General features: G+C 47.1%; 3 protein-coding genes across 5 annotated transcripts in view; 1 reads left to right on the plus strand and 2 right to left on the minus strand.

Moving 5' to 3' along the window:
• Positions 1–1909: 1909 nt before the first annotated feature.
• Positions 1910–7966, minus strand: LOC142771521 (uncharacterized). The gene is made up of 3 exons (XM_075873090.1): positions 7644–7966; positions 5907–6067; positions 1910–2357 (listed from the first exon to the last, which is right to left on the minus strand). Exons 1-3 carry the CDS (start codon positions 7915–7917, stop codon positions 1956–1958), a joined length of 837 nt encoding a protein of 278 aa, XP_075729205.1. The 5' UTR covers positions 7918–7966; the 3' UTR covers positions 1910–1955.
• Positions 7967–11002: 3036 nt separating this feature from the next.
• On the plus strand, positions 11003–15871 carry LOC142771522 (uncharacterized). Its single transcript, XM_075873091.1, has 3 exons — positions 11003–11213; positions 12780–13001; positions 15052–15871. Exons 1-3 carry the CDS (start codon positions 11013–11015, stop codon positions 15232–15234), a joined length of 606 nt encoding a protein of 201 aa, XP_075729206.1. The 5' UTR covers positions 11003–11012; the 3' UTR covers positions 15235–15871.
• Positions 15872–16532: 661 nt separating this feature from the next.
• The window catches only part of gammaCOP (coat protein (coatomer) gamma), a 36734-nt gene continuing 35320 nt past the window's right edge, over positions 16533–17946 (minus strand). For all 3 annotated transcript variants that reach the window (XM_075873085.1, XM_037415458.2, XM_075873084.1), the window contains one exon: positions 16533–17912. In XM_075873085.1, the coding sequence (XP_075729200.1) occupies positions 17674–17912 (239 nt within the window). In that variant the 3' untranslated portion in view covers positions 16533–17673. The remainder of the gene's footprint in view (positions 17913–17946) is intronic.

A 17946-nucleotide genomic window follows, 5' to 3' on the forward strand; every position in this document is an offset into this window, starting at 1 on the left:
CAGTGATTGCACGGAAAGGCAATGAGGAAATCATTAGCACCTGAATTAAGGTTCCTAGATTGAAGGGGGGTGGGGGATGCGTAAAGTTTTTAGTCGCGCAAGCCGATAAGTATATGTAAGTCGGTTTTCCTACGCTGAGATCAGGTTTGACTTGAGGATTGACCATTCCATATCGTTTCACTCTTTAGCAATGTGTTATTGCTGGCGCGCGCCTTATTCCCGTTTGCACGTCTTGGATTTGTTGGGCATACATACTTCTTACAGCGAAATCTAATTACTATGAAATCACAACTCGGGTCACGCACGGCGCCGTACTTGTCCGCCGCCGCCACCGCCGGTGCCCGTTATCACATCGCATGAAATTAGAAAAAAATACCTAGTACAAATTACAAAGTGGGGCTCGAACCAGAGTCCACTTGGTGTCATGGCTCAGTATTTTACCACCGAGCAACGCGGGCACTTGGTACTTGTTGGTGAAGTTGCCTTAGGCAGGCTTGATGTCTGGAAAGCAATCGCGTTAATACGACTTATAAAGCGTTTTAAAGCAGCGTCAGAACAATCAGTCGTCGCACAATGCGATTAGCGTAACGAGTGGGTCGTCCAATGCTACAACCCATGTTACAGAAGCTTGTTCTTGTTCAGCTATTAAACTGGGGCACATACTCACTTCAGGCATAATTCCTCATCTTCGTCAGCCACTGTATGAACAATCGGCACAAAATCTCTCGCAAGTGTTTAGCGGATACCATGCTTCTCAGAAGAATGGCGAAACATAGCAGAGCGACTGCCGGCCCACTACCCTAAAATTTTTATTATTGATGCCGTAGAGGGTAAGTTTGCTTGCAGCAGTTACCCAATGAGTGTTTAGAAAAGGCTCTGAAGGGCCGCTCATCTAGCTTTCGCTGTGACTGTGCTGCGCCTTCCGCGCAGGCCTCGCGTTTTTGAGATGGATAAGTTGCGCACTTCCTTACTGTCTCTGAGCGTTACTTTTGAGCCGTTAAACCAAACAGGGCCAACATGTCTAAAGGGTTCAAAGGTTCAAAGTACAAAGCTGGGGCGTAGCCAGGGAGTGACACACAAGGCCCGTGTTCCCCTCCCCCATCCCAATTTTTTTCGCTATTACACAGAGAGCAAAAAAATTACCATTTCAAGGGGTACCCACCCCAAATTCAAGAAGTCTCCCCCGCGCCCCCCTTGAAAAAAATTTGCCCTTGGTACAAAATGGGTACTAGCGGCAACGAAAACTTATTATTTGCCCATGCAGTCATCCATTTTGTCCACGCACGTCCACGACACGTTCGGTGCAAAAACAAAGAACGATTACCAGCTAACCCGATCGGACACTATTCTAAAGGCAGTTGCATTCCGGTTTTAAACGTCATCATAGCCGGAAAGCGACCGCATTTTGCTACGACCCGCTGTCTTCTTGTGGGTGGGCGGGACAGCTACGACTAGCTACGAGCCCGATGAGGTCGCGAGCGGTATTCGTCACTGATGGTGGGCGATGATTCGCTGCTGCCATCGCCCGCGTACAGTACTAGTCTTATTAAAGGTAAAGCCTTAGATGTCTCAACAAACGCGAAAATTACCTGCGTCCCACCTCGTTGTCGACCACACAAGGGATATGCAGCATATCATTTGATGATTTCACCATATTACGTCATTATGACGTCACATGCAGATACTTGTGACGTGTCGTGATGTCACTGTGAAGTTGAAGCACATGACGTAATATGGTCACACGTCTGCACAGGACAGCTTGCCGAAAGCGTAAACTGCCTCCGATCCCTGACCCATTGTAAAGCCATGCTAGTTGCGGGATTTTTGGGGGATAGTGCACCTAAATACACCTGCTTTGAAGCAAAAGGAGAAGATTGCTTTCGCTGTCGAGTAGACTGAGGCGGCTGCATAGAAGAACATAAACTTTATTGTAGAATCAACGTGGACTTTCGGTATCAAAGGTCATCGTCGCAGGAACGTGACCGCACTCTGCTACGGCCTGTTGCCTTGGTGGCGACGCGACGGGAACGTAACTCTGTGGCCGAGGCGGCCGAGAGCTCGCTGAGGCCACAGTAGTCATCGCTGGCGGTCGGCGAGGAGTCGGTTCCGCCACTATAAAACCAGTAGGCGAGAAACCCAATGAACCACAGTAGCATGCCAGTCATGACGAGCACCAGTATCATGGAGAGCTTGTTTACGAGACCCACGAAGAACTCGGGAGAGAAGTAACCCCTAGGCGCCAGCTTGACGGTAGCGTCGGCGCCGGCTACGGAGTAGAGGTAGACGTTCATCTGGCGAAACAAATAGCGCGAATAGGCCTTGCGCTTCTCGACGTTCTCAACGTAGGACACTTCTACCTGCGAGGGAGTGTGCATTGAAGACTATGCACATAAAACGGGGACATTATATATACATGTGAAACGGCGATGAAATACGGTAGTCCCACGTGCTTATCTGTCCGCCTGGCGATTATGGCTTGAAAGCGGTCTGAGTTCGAAAATAAACATGCTGTTGCTAGTAGCGCTCTATCCTTTCCGTCTACCCCCTCCTGTTTCCGTACTTCGCTAGCACTACAAATAATTCTTTCAAATGCATCACCAACAAGCCCACATATGCAAATATATCGTCGAGTACAGTGGAACCTTGCTATAAAAAATAGCATCGAAACCGTAAATAGCTTCGCTATATGCGAATATATTTACGGTTTGGCACCATTACGGAAGTCCGTACCACTTTAGAGCCTTCACTGTCGTCTTATATCTTTTGGCCTAACGCAGGCAAAACGCTGGTTGGACTCGAGGACATAGCGTGGTGGTAACGGTACTCGCCTGCTAACATCGTGGGCTAGATCCCCGCCGTGGCGGTGACATTATGATGGAGGTGAAATTATGAAGGCCCGTATACAAACCCGCGCGCACTCGTGAGCTTGTGCAAGCTGACTTCACCGCAATAATAGTGTTTCACCGCAATAATAGAAGCTAGCTTTACCGAAGCTCTTCTTCCAGCAGTTTAATTCAAGCTAGGCGTGAAACTGGGGTTAGTAGTCCATATTCAAGAAGCGATGTAGCAGCGGACAATGTTCAAAGAAGAGCGTTTGTACCTTGCCCGCTGTTCTTAGACATTGGCGCTCTTAGTGTAAATAAATGTTCATGTTGTCCTTTCTTGCAAATTCTCGGAGTGAACGTTTCTTATATTTCACGTTCCTTAGCTGTCACGCGAGTAAGGGCCGTAGCCAGAATTTTTTTTTTCAAAGGGGGTGGGGGTGCACGTGTTGAAAAAATTGAAAAACACCTATTCATTATTTATGTCCCGCATTGTCATCCAAACACAAATCGCCATCTAAATTTTGAGGGGGGAAGGGCGCCCCCGCCCCCTGGCTACGGACCTGTTGTGAGCGATATGCCTCGTCATGTGGTGTCCAGGACTAAGGACACCGACCATGTAGCGGGGTCATGCTTTGGCCCTCAAACTCTTTTTTAAAATGCAAATGCATTTCTTAGTCGGGCTATGTCAGGCATACGGCGGTGACGGATGTAGAGTGTTTAGGAGAGGGTACGTACAGTGCTTCGCCGCTCCCTCTCTCGCCGTTCACTCTCTCTCTCCTCTCTGCGTTCCACTCTCCCGTCCACTCGCACCTCACTCTCGACCGTTCGCTGGCTGGGTGCCTCTCAAGAACATCCGGAAATGTGCCGGAAGTGTGTGCTTGAGACACCGCTGTGAAATGCCAACGCCGAGCCGAGAACGCTCGCGCCGCATTCTCCCCTCTGCTCGCTCCTCACACTCGACTGTTCGCTTGCTGGGCCCCTCTCGAGGCGATGGCCGAAGTCGGTGAAGGCGAATGTCTGACGGCAACGGTGCCTTCTCTCAGCGCAAGAAATGCACTTGCATTTCTTCACGATTCCCTTCGGGGAGGTAGAGGCGTTTTTTTCAACAATAAATGCTTTCATCTCTCTCTTTCTCTCTCAAATGCGCAGCCTCACTCTGGCCTAAAACAGATCAAGTGTTTCGCAAGCGAAACGTTTTGACGAATAACTAAACCCGTGTTTCAGAAGCAGCCCTATTGGAAAAATTGCCATGGTGGATACTGGAAAACATGGTGGGCGTAGTGGAAATAATAGTGGGCATGGTGGAAATAATAGTGGGCATGGTGGAAATTATGATGGCTATGGTGGGACGTAGTGGAAAATATGGTGGTTATGCCGGGACATACTGGGTGGTATGGTGTACAGATGATGGGTAAAGTGGAAATGATGGTGGAAAGCAGAGGCTAGATAGTGGGCAATAATGGGACACTCTGCCCACCATTGCGATAATGCTGGGAAGCCCTAAGCATATGGTGGGTACTGCTTGTTATGGTGGGCCACATGGTGTACCAAGCTGAGAAGCTCTGCCCACCATCGCGATAATGCTGGGAAGCAGTAAGCAGATGATGGGTGGGCTTATAATGGCGGGCAAATTATATAGTGTACCAAGCTGGGATCTGTACACTACATGTTCTACCATCATGATTTCCACCAAAGGTTAGGCCTACTGACCGAGCCCGTACAATTGTGTTATCCGTGCTTCCGGGTTTCAGAATACACGATTACGACGATTAAGTATGACAATACAGCGCAGCCATATGGCATCAATTAACCTAAATGAAGCATTTTTCATTGTGTATGGTGTTCGCTCAAGAAGCAACAAACATCGATGTGACGCGATTAAAGCACTCCCAGAGAACGTAATTGTCTTCTCACCGACAGCCGCCGGTCGCACTCGCCGGCACTTCTCTAGCTTTTGTACGAGAACTCAGACGTGGCAATTCGTGTGCTTGGTGAACCATTATGATAGCGTAATGTTTCCGGTACACTGCATTCGCTTTGGCCAAGCCGTTATGTAGTTGTTGCTTTAGCGAAAGAGCTACAGCATTGCGCTGGCGCGACCGCCCTCTACATTGCGCGAAAAGCATCCTAATACTCAATCAAATAAATTAGGCAGGCGTATCTATGAAATGAGCCTAGAAGCGTCATAAAGCGTGAACAGATGTCGCCCTTTAGAACGAGCGCGAAACGGATATTAAACTTGGCAGACCCCGCCGGTAAACTGTTGCTGCTCCCCGGTCTACTTGGTTTTTTTTCCCTTGAAGTTGTGAATTGTAAAAAAAAAATAGCACTAGTGCCAATAACATAGTGGCAATCGTTACAGGCCGCAGTTGCTTGTGTTTAATAAATGTGCAATTTTTAGTAGCAGGTGTAGATCTTGTATATGTTGTGTACACGACAAACATAACTTAAGTTGAACCTTAAGTTTGTATGCCAACTAAATATTTAACACGCAATCACCGTCATGTTGGTGTGGCGCAGTGAAATAAAGAAAAAAAAAGTTGGTGTGGCGCAGTGGTTAGCGTCTTCGAATGGAAATCCGCAGGTTGCACGTTCGATCCTCCGTGGCGCCTTGTTTTTTTTTTTTTACGGGATGGGTGTTTTTTTTATACCGTTTTTATAGAGTTCTTTTTTATTTTTTGTGGCAGCTCGTCACGGTGATTCTGACGTCATTTCGCGCTCAAGTCTTGCCGGCACTGCAGCACCCACCATACCCACCATGCGCCATGGTGGGTGTTTCCCACCATTCACCCACTACATTAATCCACTATAATGGTGGGTGGTGGTTTCCACCATGCCCACCATTCGCTTTTTTCCGATAGGGAGCCCTTCAGTATATGCAGCATTAGTAGGGTATTTTAACAGATTGTGTTCTAGATTGTGTATGGATTGTATGCAGGATGTCGTATCCTCTCGCATTCAAGCAGCGTTGGCTGGTGCTGGCTAGTATGAGCTAGTACTGGCTAATCATTAGCTTATATCCACGCAAGTGCTTCCAACACTACGACAATTGCGCCTCCATTTTTTTTTACAAGTGACTACCTGTAGGTTTGCAAAATACTCGAGAATCTTCCAGGGCAGCCTCGGATCGTCCACAGAGTAGGTGACGTTATCGAAGTCTACTTGCAGCGACTCGTTCGTCTCTGGCGATGGCAGTGAGTGGTTGGCTCGAAAAACCGAGTCCAAGCGCGCAGTGCGTTTGCCTGCAACAAGGACGTTCAAACTTATTTCAGTAATGGTGAATTTTGTAACTATAGTTACCAAATTCGCGGAGCACACTTTAGTTACAAGTTACGCGGAGCACACTGTCTGCAGATTTGTGTTCTTTAGCTTCCAAATACTACACGTTCGCCATAGAACACTAAACTGCTGTTATAAGAAAAAACAAGCATTACCAACGATGAGCATTATTTATGCATGTTCAAGTGGGTGTTTCCATGTTTGCATGTATACATCTACATGAAAACTTCAAAAATACTGGCAGGGTCAAAAGGCTTGAGCTATATACCACCTAGCATGGTTTGAACTCCCACCCCTCTTGCTCTATACATGCATCCCTGCTAAGCCAGTGGAGACTGTTGCGCATCTCGTCATTAGGAAATGCACCCTGATATAGTTCACGCTGTGCTCATTATTAATTACCGCTGAAATATAGTCGAATATCGCATGACACTTTCGCGTTTGATGAAAGTTGGAGATACAGGGGCCCTGCGACATCTTTTGAGTGTGGTCCGAAAGCACTGCCGATTGGTAGTAGAGGCTCCCGAGAACACGTGAGCCAAACATTATAGCGCAGCACGCGGCCTAGAGTTTTCAAATGATTCTCAGTCAGCTAGAAATCACTCCCTCTTTTCCCTACAAATTATGTCATAAACCCAAATTTCTGCGCCATATAGCCACGTCCATGGTTGTTGGCCGATTTGCTGCGTAGTTATCGTGGTCGCCGCGGGATGCCGCCACGCACTAACGGGTGCCTCGATGCGCGCGTTCACAATCACGCTGTTACTTAGCCGCGCGTTTGCAGAAAAACAGGATGATGTAGTGATCAAGGTCGTGGCGCGGGCGACAAATACCTGTAAGGGCATGAAGACAGGCGGTGCGGGTATGAACACACATATCCGCTTAGGATATGAACACACATGTCCGCTCTTGTCTCGGTACTCTGCGGCGCCGACAGGCGAGATGCCATAGAGGTACTGTGTATGCTCTCTATACATATATAGTGTTCACGTCACCTCACAGACAGGTTCTCGGCGCTAGGTACACAGACTCGGCGGTCACTGTTACTTTCTTTTTTATCTCATTGGAGAGTGTCAGTGCAGGGGAGGACACTCAGTCGTCCCGTTACCTGCGGTAGCATATACAGGGACACTTGGACGCCACTGTGACATGATTTCTATCACTTCAGGGCTTCTGAATTTTCTTTCGCGGCATGTGATTCGAACTCGGAAAAGTATTGCAGATCAGGCAGAGGCGGATCCATGGAGGGGGAGGGCGGTAGAGGTGATCGCTCCCCCCCCCTCACCAATCTTCAGTGATCGTTATCCACCTCCTATCGCCAATTAGAACAATTGAGTGGGACCCGCTGTGAGCACACATTAACAGTATTTACGCTATGACGGGGTTTTCGTTTTCGTGCTATAAAAAAAGTCAGGATCCCCCCCCCCCCCCTCTCAGGTCCCCACCTCCGGCGTTACTTAAAAATACCACCACTTCTTGAAATGAGTCACTGTGCAGAGCCCCTTTAATAAGAAGACATCTAAAGTGGGGGAGGCGCACCCTTGATGACTATCCTGCCGGGCCTCCAGGGAATGTCCCGGGTATGCAGGGGTGGGTCGGATGCGTCCGCGATGGGTTGAAACGGACCCCACGTCGTTGCTGCGTCCTCCCAGCTGCTCTTGGCTCCGTCGTCGTTGCGACACAGCTCCGGCTCGCCAAGCAGCGCGCACAGGCTCTCCAGGAGTCCAGCCTGAGTCGATCGAGTGGCCAGCAACAGCGCGGCGAGCAGCTGGGCCGGATGGGCCGACCACCGTGCCGTGGCGCGTCCCGCCATGGCGATGTTCTTGTTGAGCTTCTCTTGTGGCTCATACCCACTGTGGGGGACTGGCCAATAATGGAGTGGTCTTGTATAATCTTATTCGATTTCAGAGTAAAATTTGATGCCCCTCTCCGATGTATTAAATATAAAGATTTTTATTATTAATATATAATAAATGAAGTAAAAAACCTACTTTTAAAAATTAAATAAGTAAGTAAAGTTATACTTATGTCGACACATAAGAATAATAATGTAGATGGCGGTGGCAATCAACCGTAAAATGGATTAAATTGGATATGTATGACAAACATTGGTGTGTGATCTTGTCGTCCCAGCAATTTCTTTTAGTAAATAAAACCTTCATTGGCATCTTCATTTAGTTACTTAATTATAAGTTTTTATTATATTGTTATTGTTTCTTCACCACTACCAATAGTCTATGCGTCACAGTGGGGTGGTGTCAGTGAAAAATATGAATAATCATAATCACCCGGAGCTGGTGTGAACCAACAACACCAAGTGACGCTTAATATGAGCCGTCGTTAAAATCACGACTTACGTTTACACAACAGCACAAAATGAAACGTGGAGCTTGAATATCCGGCTAGAAGAGCCAGGGTTGTGGCCAGGTGGTTGTACATGTGCAGCGCGCCGTCGTCGTCATAGTTTTGCTCTAGACAAGACTCACATCCAATATAGGGGATTGACCGACTAAAGAGTGAACTTATCCAACTATTTCTGTAACTTATTATACGTAGAAGCAATAGTTGGCACATTGATTTGAAGTAGAGCTTATTGATAATGAAAAGCACGTCGTCGTTCGTGCTCACAATAGTTAGACACAGCATTAATGAGAACTAAGAGACAATGTTGTGTATCTAACATGTTCTGTCTAACAAAGAAACCGAGCCCTATAGGTAATTAGGTAGGCAAAAAGTGTACATGCTTCTCCACAGAGCACAGCACTTGTGCACTGCGGAGTAGCTGACGTGATGCCGCTGCAGCGAACTGGTTTAACAAGAAGACTCACTCGGCGCCTCCACTATCCCCTCAATAAGCGTGACCCCCGAAAGTCCATTGTCGAGACTCTGAAGTCATTCTTTGTACTCCCGTGGCACAGACCCGAAAAGAGGTTTTTCATAATCAAACTCTGATACGCCAGGCACATGTCGCCGGCACAAACAGAGTGCGTGTTTTAGAGTTCACTATAGTTGTTATCGTGACAAACGGATGGGATAAACTTCATTTAAAAAAAGCATCTGCAGGGTTATGGGCCCGGGTTCAGGCTACCCGAGCATTATGTGCGATGAGGCATAGCCTTTCCACCGCTGTGTGGGCCCCCTGGACTGCCCACAGTTCTGAGCTAGTCAGCGCTCTTAGCCATCACTCCTCGAAAAGATCCGGTCCTATTTTGTCCTCTAGGTATATTAGTGACCTGTCTGCCCTACCACAGAAAACAGATTCCCCCGATACTTTGCAGGGGCCACGCCAGCCAAGTCAAGATCCTTGACGATGTGGCGCATACCCACGCTGAGGGATTGGCCAAGAACCAGATAGTTTTCATGAATGTCTTCCTTAATAACAGGGTAAAATTATTCTATTTACGAAAAATAAAAGAAAGATGCAATAAGGCGAATTTGACGGTTGAATTGTAAATAATCTGTCGTGTAATGCAATAAAGCGTCGTATTTGATTTAATGTAAATTTGGAAATTTCAAATTCCACCGAAGAATTATTTCAACACATGAACCTCCTTCAACTTTTGACGAACTCCTGCAATGCGTCAACGACCTTCCCGTCGCTGTGGCCCAGAGACAAGGCCCCGAAAGAAAGCACGTTTTGAGCATTTAAATCTATTCCGAGAAGGTGGCAAACGGCACCTAAAGTATTTTTACGTAAGGCAGAGAATCTATTACAATAAATGAGTTAATGCTCTGTTGACTCATTTACTCCACCAACAGGACAATGTGGGGAGGCTGCCAGACCAGCTCTGTGTAAATATAAATTTAGCTGTGGAGTTTGACAGCGCAGTCTAGTGATTGCGACTTCCGTTCCTCGCGTTTGGCGCCTTTGATACCTTGTTTCTCCTGGAATGAACATTCATTTTGATATAGGTATTATTGTGACAGCAATTATATAGACACTCTCGGCGGGCTTTAGCTATCACCGTTACGTTCCGTATAATCTCCGAAACGATAGCATCCCCCCGCGCAACGCATACCTGCGGGTAAGAGTGCGCGAGCGGGTGCGACGAGCGCTGCTCAAGAATAGATCGAACAAGCCGGCCTATCTCCGTCGCTCGGAGGGCGCGTGCAATAGCATCACCTCGTGTGCAAGGCCTACCGTCAAGTGCTGCTCAAGCAGGCAAAAATGCCTCGCCCGTACGTCTTGAATGAGCCTGAATAGACGCTGGGTATGGCTTTTCTAAGCAAACAGGGAACTTTGATTCCAAGGGCGCGGTTGCGGTCGCTGACGCGCGTGCTATCTCGGCAGGCGTCGGCACGAGAATCGTATGTCCTTCTAGGTGCTATGATATCGCGAAGAGACTGCGTGAAACTGTATCACTATCTGGAGCGCCCGTATTCTCCCAGACTATTGCGTTTTTTTGTAGAGTTACGTGAGATTAGACTCAAAAGACAAAGCTGATTTGTTGCTATCGCAGTCATAATGATTCGTCCTTGAGGTGAAACTTTGAATTTTTTACATTGCGTTTCGAATTATTTTTGTCATATAGATTTTAGCACTCCTCCACACTATTGTGTTTTTATTTTATAGAATTACATGATATCAGACTTAAAAGACTAAACTGATAGCCTTAGTTCGTATACAAAAGTGCAATTCGTTGCTATCGCAGTCATAATGGTTCGTCCTTCTGGTGAAGCTCTGATTTTTTTTACATTGCGTTTCGCATTCTCTTTTTGTCATATAAGTTTCAGCACAACCTTATTTAATTCGGTCCACGCGAAGAGACTTTGTAATCTACCCTTTGTGATCCTTTGTAATCTACAGTGTGGTCAATCCTCTTAGCGGGTATCAGCCAGTTTCCAGTAGGCGAAAAAAACAAAACAGAATATCCGACCCAGTGGCGCAGGTAATCGGCAAATAAAGCCATGAAGGCTTCCGCATTTTTCGTGCTGCGGATATTGTGTCTGCTCGGCCAGCACGGAGCCACTCAGAGCCGGCGGTACGACGATGCGCGGATCGCCGACGAGCTGGGACGCCTGCTCAAGCGACCGCAGCTGCCTCGCTACACTGGGCCGGACTTCCACCTCGAATATCCAGTCCTCGCTAAAAACGGCGTCACACTGGCGGTGAGCGCGCGAGCATGTTACACAGCGCCACCACTATAGGGGCCCCTAAACGACACCGAGTTGAAAGACGAGACATACTGACAGTAGTGTATTTCTCGCCTCACCACTCCTACAAGATCTATCTTCTCCTCGCCCCTCATAAAACACGTGGATCATCAGCACTAAGCGTTGAGCCAGTCGGGATTCGCAACAGGTGTCTCTCATGTACCGACCGATATAGAGCTTGTTTCATCTTGATGTCACGGGAACATGCTGGCGTCACGAATTGTGCCTTAGACGAGAACCGTCCGAACAGAATAACGCGCTTGTTCTTCGTATTTTCAGAGGGTGTTTAATGACCTTAAGGTTCCATGGAGGGATCTATGCAAGTTCTCACAACAGGGTTCCTGGAGCCCGGAAATCTAAGTACCTAAATCTAAGTACACGGGCCTAAAGAATTCTCGCCTTCATCAAAAATGCGGCCGGTATTTTATCCCATGTCCGTCGGGTGGAGCTTCTTAGAGGTGCAGGTTATATAGTTGTTCTGAAAAGGATTTGGCCATATTTCAAGGGACAGACAAGTAGTTATCATTTTTACATACGTATTGTTTGTCGAAGTACTGAGAAGTCTTTTTCACAACGCAACGCACATTTTCCGGATGTAGTATGCGCCATATTATTTAACACATGATATTGCTGTGAAAGAAAAAAAATTGTCATCCTTCACGGCAAAAACAGTTAGTCATTTGTAGACATACGCTTGCCCTGAATCCGGAAGCAGTCTTCAAGTTAGCGGGTAACTTGTAAATTAAAAAACAAGAAACAATATACCCATGCCTCCATTATTCCCATGCGTAAGAATTGTATGATCAAAAGCTTACGTGCCCCGACAAATAATATGAACATGAAAACAACAGCAACTTGTCCATTTAAAAAAAGAAAGGTGAAACACAATGTAACATTACCGATAAGGGTGTTGGTATGACGTCTTACGAATGTGCTGAATGTAGTAATAGTTTGGCACTTACCAAACCTCACACGTGAAAATACGGAGGCAATTGTATTCGTTTTCATTTTACGAATCTCTCGCTAACATACCCACGTACAGTTTAAAAATTACGAATAAGTGTATGGTCACAGATCAACAAAATATTTTGCCGTTAAGCATGACAATGTCTTTATTGACGCGTCAGATTTCTAACTTAGAACATCCGTGACTTAGAACATCCGTGAAACGTCAAACAATAGCATTATTTGGTCATACTACCAAGAGTTTTGCATATTTCACAAAACAGACACATTGTCTTTGTTTTCATGCATTGTTTGTAAACGTACAGTTTTTTTTACGTTTTTTTTTTTGCGGTCGCAGGTCATTGTACGGCGCTTGTCACGTCTGGGACAAAAGTGATAGGATATAAGTCAAATTCTCGGCTGGTGTATTGACTTCAAAGTAATTTGGTAATGTTGAGGCGTCCTTTGGACGACCCACGAAATAAGGGTTGCTTGAAAAGGTGCCCGACACGTACTGTACTTGGCAATACCGCGTGCAGGACACACGAGTTCACCGAAGAATTATGTGACGCGCAGGGCGTGACGTACAGCCTGGATGACTTCTCGCTGCCCTGGCGCTTAGTGCGACACTACGCGCAGATGCAGCTGAGCACGTACAAGCTAGCAGCTGGCAACCCTGTAATGAGAGCCGCCATAGCGCGTCACAATGCGGCGCGCATGACAGACTTTCTGATCCATGTCGAAATGGCCGGTTCACGGAGGGCACAGTTCGGCCACGGCAACGTTCACGTGGTCCAGGTACGCACGCAAACAACGCGCTCTTCATTGAAGAGGCCCCCCGCAACATTTTTTTCAAAGAATCGTCAAAGGATTCGGCAAGACTCCTTTTGGCGTTGCATAAGTGGTTGCCAGACTGGAAGGGTGGTTGTTGCCAGACTGCCGCTAAATTTGGCTGAAATTTTTTTTTGTAGTTGTGGTTTTTCCGTAAGAGTTTGGTGCTATCCGCGGTGCATTTCGCGAGTGCATGAGCGACGCTGACCGTTTTACTTAACGGAATGAACCGAGCCTAGCCAATGCCACCTAGCCTAGATGTCGAGCGCGGTGCTGCTGCGCAATTAGGCGGCCGTTTTAATTCCGTTTTAATTAACGGAATGAACCGCGCATTACAGGATTCGTTTTATTTACGAAATGAACCGCGCCTAGCAGAAGTCGAGCGCGGCGCTGCTGCGCAATTAAGAGGCCGTTTTAATTAACGGAATGAACCGTGCCTAGCAGAAGTCGAGGCGCGTTCTCTTGCTGTGTGCGCAGCTGTGCGATTAAGGTATTAATTATTAAGATTCAGAGCCTAGCAGAAGTCGAGCACCACGCTCGACTTCTGCTAGGCTCGGTTCATTTCGTTAATAAAAACGGCCAGCGTCACTCATGCACTCGCAAAATGCACCGCGGATAGCATCAAACTCTTACGGAAAAGCCACAACTACAAAAGAAAACTTTTCAGCCAAATTTAGCGGCAGTCTGGCAACAGCAACCCCAAAGTCTGGCAACAAATTTGTGCAACGCCAAAAGGAACCTTGCCGGATTCGTTAACAGGGTTCGTTCCTCCACGGATCGACTGCCGTAGAAATGTTTTAGAATCCGTCAATTACGAGCGCAGTTGCCAAGATTTGCTGCACGTTTTAGGGCCTGGCAGCACGTACCCGTTCCAGCGCGTTGCTCTAGCCACCATAGCGTTGCTTTCTTGACGCGGCGCCGTGCCCTCTCTGTACGAGAAGAGAGATGGGCACGCAGCATCGCGTAGCCACGCGCCCTCTCTCCATGTGGAGAGGGCGCGGCGTCAGAAAAACAACTAGGCCTGCGCGGAAGGCGCAGCACAGTCGCAGCGAAAGCTAGAAGAGCGGCCTTTCAGGGCCTTTTCTAAACACTCATTGGGTAACTGCTGCAAGCACACTTGCTTGATGCCCACTATGGCATTAATAATAGAAATTTTAGGGTAGTAGGCCGGCATTTGCTATGCTATTTTTCGTCATTCTTTTGAGAAGTGTGGTATCCACTAAGCACTTCCAAGAAATATTGTTCCAAGGAATTTTGTGTAAATTGTTCATGCACTGGCTTACGCCAATGAGGAATTATGGCTGAAGACGTGGGAATGCGCTACAGTTAATAGCTGAACAAAAAGAAGCTTTTGGAATGGGTCGGAGCATTACACGACCCACTCATTACGCTATTCGCATTGTGCGACTACTGGTTGTTCTTTCGCTGTTTTAAAACGCTTTATAAGACTTATTAACGCCATTGCTTTCCTGACATCAAGCCTGCCTAAGGCAAGTTTGCCAACAAATCCCAAGCACCGGCGTGGCTCAGTGGTTTAATAACCCACCGGACCCGGGTTCGAGCCCCACTGTGTCATTGGTACTAGGTTCTTTTTTTTTCTAATTTCGTGCGATGTGGTTACGGACACCGGCGGAGTACAACTCCGGTGCTGTGCGAGACTCGAGTTGTGATCTCGTAACAACTTTCGCTGCAAAAGCCACGCGCTGTGGTGCGTGTGGGTGCGTGTGGGCAGGCCTTTAGAACTAAAGAGCGCACTGAAAGCAATATACTTGGGGGAGGGAGGGCATTAGCCAATAGGTCAAGATGATTCGTCCGTTCGTCAGCATGCGTTGTGACCTTGAAATAACTTTTCCTTTTGTCTCCGGAAGCGCAGCTTATCACGAACCCGTGCGCAGGCACTCTGCATCTCACGGCGTCTCACGATGCTTATTCCTCCATAGAGCTTGTGTATATATTTATTGCTTACCTTATATACACCTTACTTGAAGCAGTGAAACGAATGTCGCCCATATTGCAGGCATCTGGGCTGGTGTCCGAAGTGAACGTGTATGTCATAGCGTCCTTGGTGACTGCTGTAGTGGTCTTGTTCACCACCTACTGCGCCTACATCATCGCTAAGAACGTGACCCGCCTCCTGGTGGATTCTGCGCCACGGCCTGTACCGCAAGAGCAAACTCTCCTCTTGCAAGCGGCCAAGTGATGCGCACTTTACATTCAGGCCTGCCACTATATGAAATCACAAAAGCCCACTCGCTGTACATCATGTCGGCTAAGGAGCGAACACATATGGGCAGAACTGCGCGTTTGGCACTGCAGACTTCTGCTGCGTGTCACTGTATATCACAAGCTGATCCCAGCACCGTGAAAACTGTCACGTCACGCGACAGCGCATGGTGATGTTTCCTGCATGTTTAGCTTAGACTCTCGAGGTTACTCATGGCCAACAGCATTTTTGCAGTGTTAACACTATTCACGCCCATTTTATGGAAATATTCATAAGGAACAATGCACTCTGCTGTTTCAAGTGCAAAGCGCTTTAGGGCCCCAGCTGGTCGTCCATCCATACATCTAATGTAGAGTTATGATGTTGAAAGCCATAACAAGAGCAGCAGTGTGCAAAATCGAGCTTAAAAAATTGGAGGGCGCTTGAAGCATAATCGGGACTTGTGCGCATCGCCTTTTGAACTGCTAGCTTGCTTCGGTTCTTGGTGCATGCCTCAACCGTGCCATTTGGGAGCGAACGACTGTGCATGCAACATCAAGCGTTTCAATTTTCAAAGTATCATTGAAAGCCCATAGCATGTAGCATAGCTAAGCGTCCACTACGCATCCACAGAGCAACAAGCGAACCTATGCAGCTATTCCTTTTGTCGATGTTTCTGCTGCGGATGATAAAGTTTGAGTGCATATAGGTCGGCCTTTAAAACCCTGTTACAGCGCAATTCACATCGTTTGACGCCTGGCGCGAGTCACCGCTTCCCCCCACATAATATACGGCGCATTAATGAGACTACATCCACTTCATGACATTTATATAGTGCTTTCTTCAGAAGCAGTTTCAAACAATATTGTAGCTCTGTGTTAGAACATCTGGTTGTCACGCAGTCAGCCTGGGTTCGATCGTCACTATGGCTCGAAAATGTTTATTATTTATTTAATTTGCATCTTTTGGAATATTTCTCACTGCCAAGATGATTGTCCACTCATAACCAACAACACCAGAATTTTTGTGAAATGAGCTTTCTAACACCATCGCGTTAATAAATGAGCAGTCTAAACAATATCAATGGGACAAATAACCACTTAATTGCTGTAAGTAAAAATCTCTAAAAACATTTCTAAAACTAGCGGCAGACTCCGAGGCAGCGTAGAAGCGTGCCATCACCTCACCAAGTGAGAAATGCCCATAGCATGCAGGTTGCACATAGCATGCACACTTGCACATAGCATGCAGGTTGCTATGCAATATGATATAGTGGACAAATGATGACACTCAGATATATGACAACTTTGTTTTACTTCAGGCATTACAGTTCTTCAAAGAAAAAAAAATTGTCGTCTCGTCGACAGATGAGAAAAGCCCTGTTCAGTAGCCAGGTCAGCCTATATATGTACATTTATTGGCCACACAACCATATTGGCAGCCAATTTTCAACAAGCCAGGACAAGAAAAAAAAGGGGGGGGGGGGGGGATGAGGTTTCCTTAGGGTCGCAAGAGCACGAAGTCCAGGCCAGTACTGCTCTGGTTAATCGTGCTTGTTCAAAGTATGCTACGTTTGCAGGAAAGCCTTGCTTCTGCTTTCGAACAACAAACATGAAAATTATCGGCAGGCACTGGCATCTAATTACTTAACTGGAAGGAAATGAACCAGGCTCTCACCTTGCTGCTTAGACTGTATTGCACCCCTTGTAGCTGAACGGACAGTAAATGTGATGGCATGAGCGGCCAATCGCCGTAACTTTAGCAATTAACTTTTCTGTAATTGCTTTTTATGCTACAGTGTGCATTGCTAAATGGATCACGAAATGTTCATCAGCATATGTGGGCCATAAAGTTAAAAAAGAAAAAGAAAAGAAAGCATACCAAAAACACGTGCGCAGATGGCTTGTATCGATGCCACCACGATTGCCATGCTGTTAAACCACTAACACCAGCACAGAGCTGCATAAATTTCGGCCTGCTCATTTCAGGTTTGCAACTTAAATGTTCAGTGAAAGTACACTAATTTACAAACATGGCTGCAGGGACGTTACATGCCATCTACTACTCCGGAGGTTTCTCGGCAAGACATACTTTCATAAATGCACGGAACACGAAAATGCTGCAATGTAGAAACATTACTGCAAAAAGAAAAACTGTTGCACACTCGACGCATGACAGAAACGGAAAGCATTTAGGAATGTAAAACAATCTCTACAAGAAAGGCAGTCTTCCACACAGCTCCGAGAGACGCCAGGTTTCTTTTTTTGCAGGCATAGCCTTTTTGCACTTCTGGCTGAATTTGCACTCACGTCGAATGTAACGGCAGCAAGAGGTGCGACGGTCACCGAGTGGAATCCTTCGTAGGCGCCACAGAGAAAGCAAGAGAGAGAGAAAAAAAAAGTCTAAACGCTAGTTCTTTCCTCTTTTTCTTTTCGCCTATCCAACCGCGGAGATGATAACCTGGCAGACATCAGGGTCTTTGCTCCGCACAGCGAGGTTCATGGTGACACCTTGCGCAATGCCTGTGGTTGCCAGCCGTGCCCGCACCAGGACGTCATGGCCGCCCCGATAGACGCCAGCCAAAAGTAGCGTGTGCGCGCTCTTGCCGTCGGGCACTTTGTCCGAGCGTTCGCACACTTGCATGCCCAGGAACTGGATGATCTGCTGCACAGCATCTGCGAGCAAAAACGGCACCACCAGAAGAAGTTT

Source organism: Rhipicephalus microplus, chromosome 9, assembly GCF_043290135.1.
Source record: "Rhipicephalus microplus isolate Deutch F79 chromosome 9, USDA_Rmic, whole genome shotgun sequence".
NCBI lineage: Eukaryota > Metazoa > Arthropoda > Arachnida > Ixodida > Ixodidae > Rhipicephalus > Rhipicephalus microplus.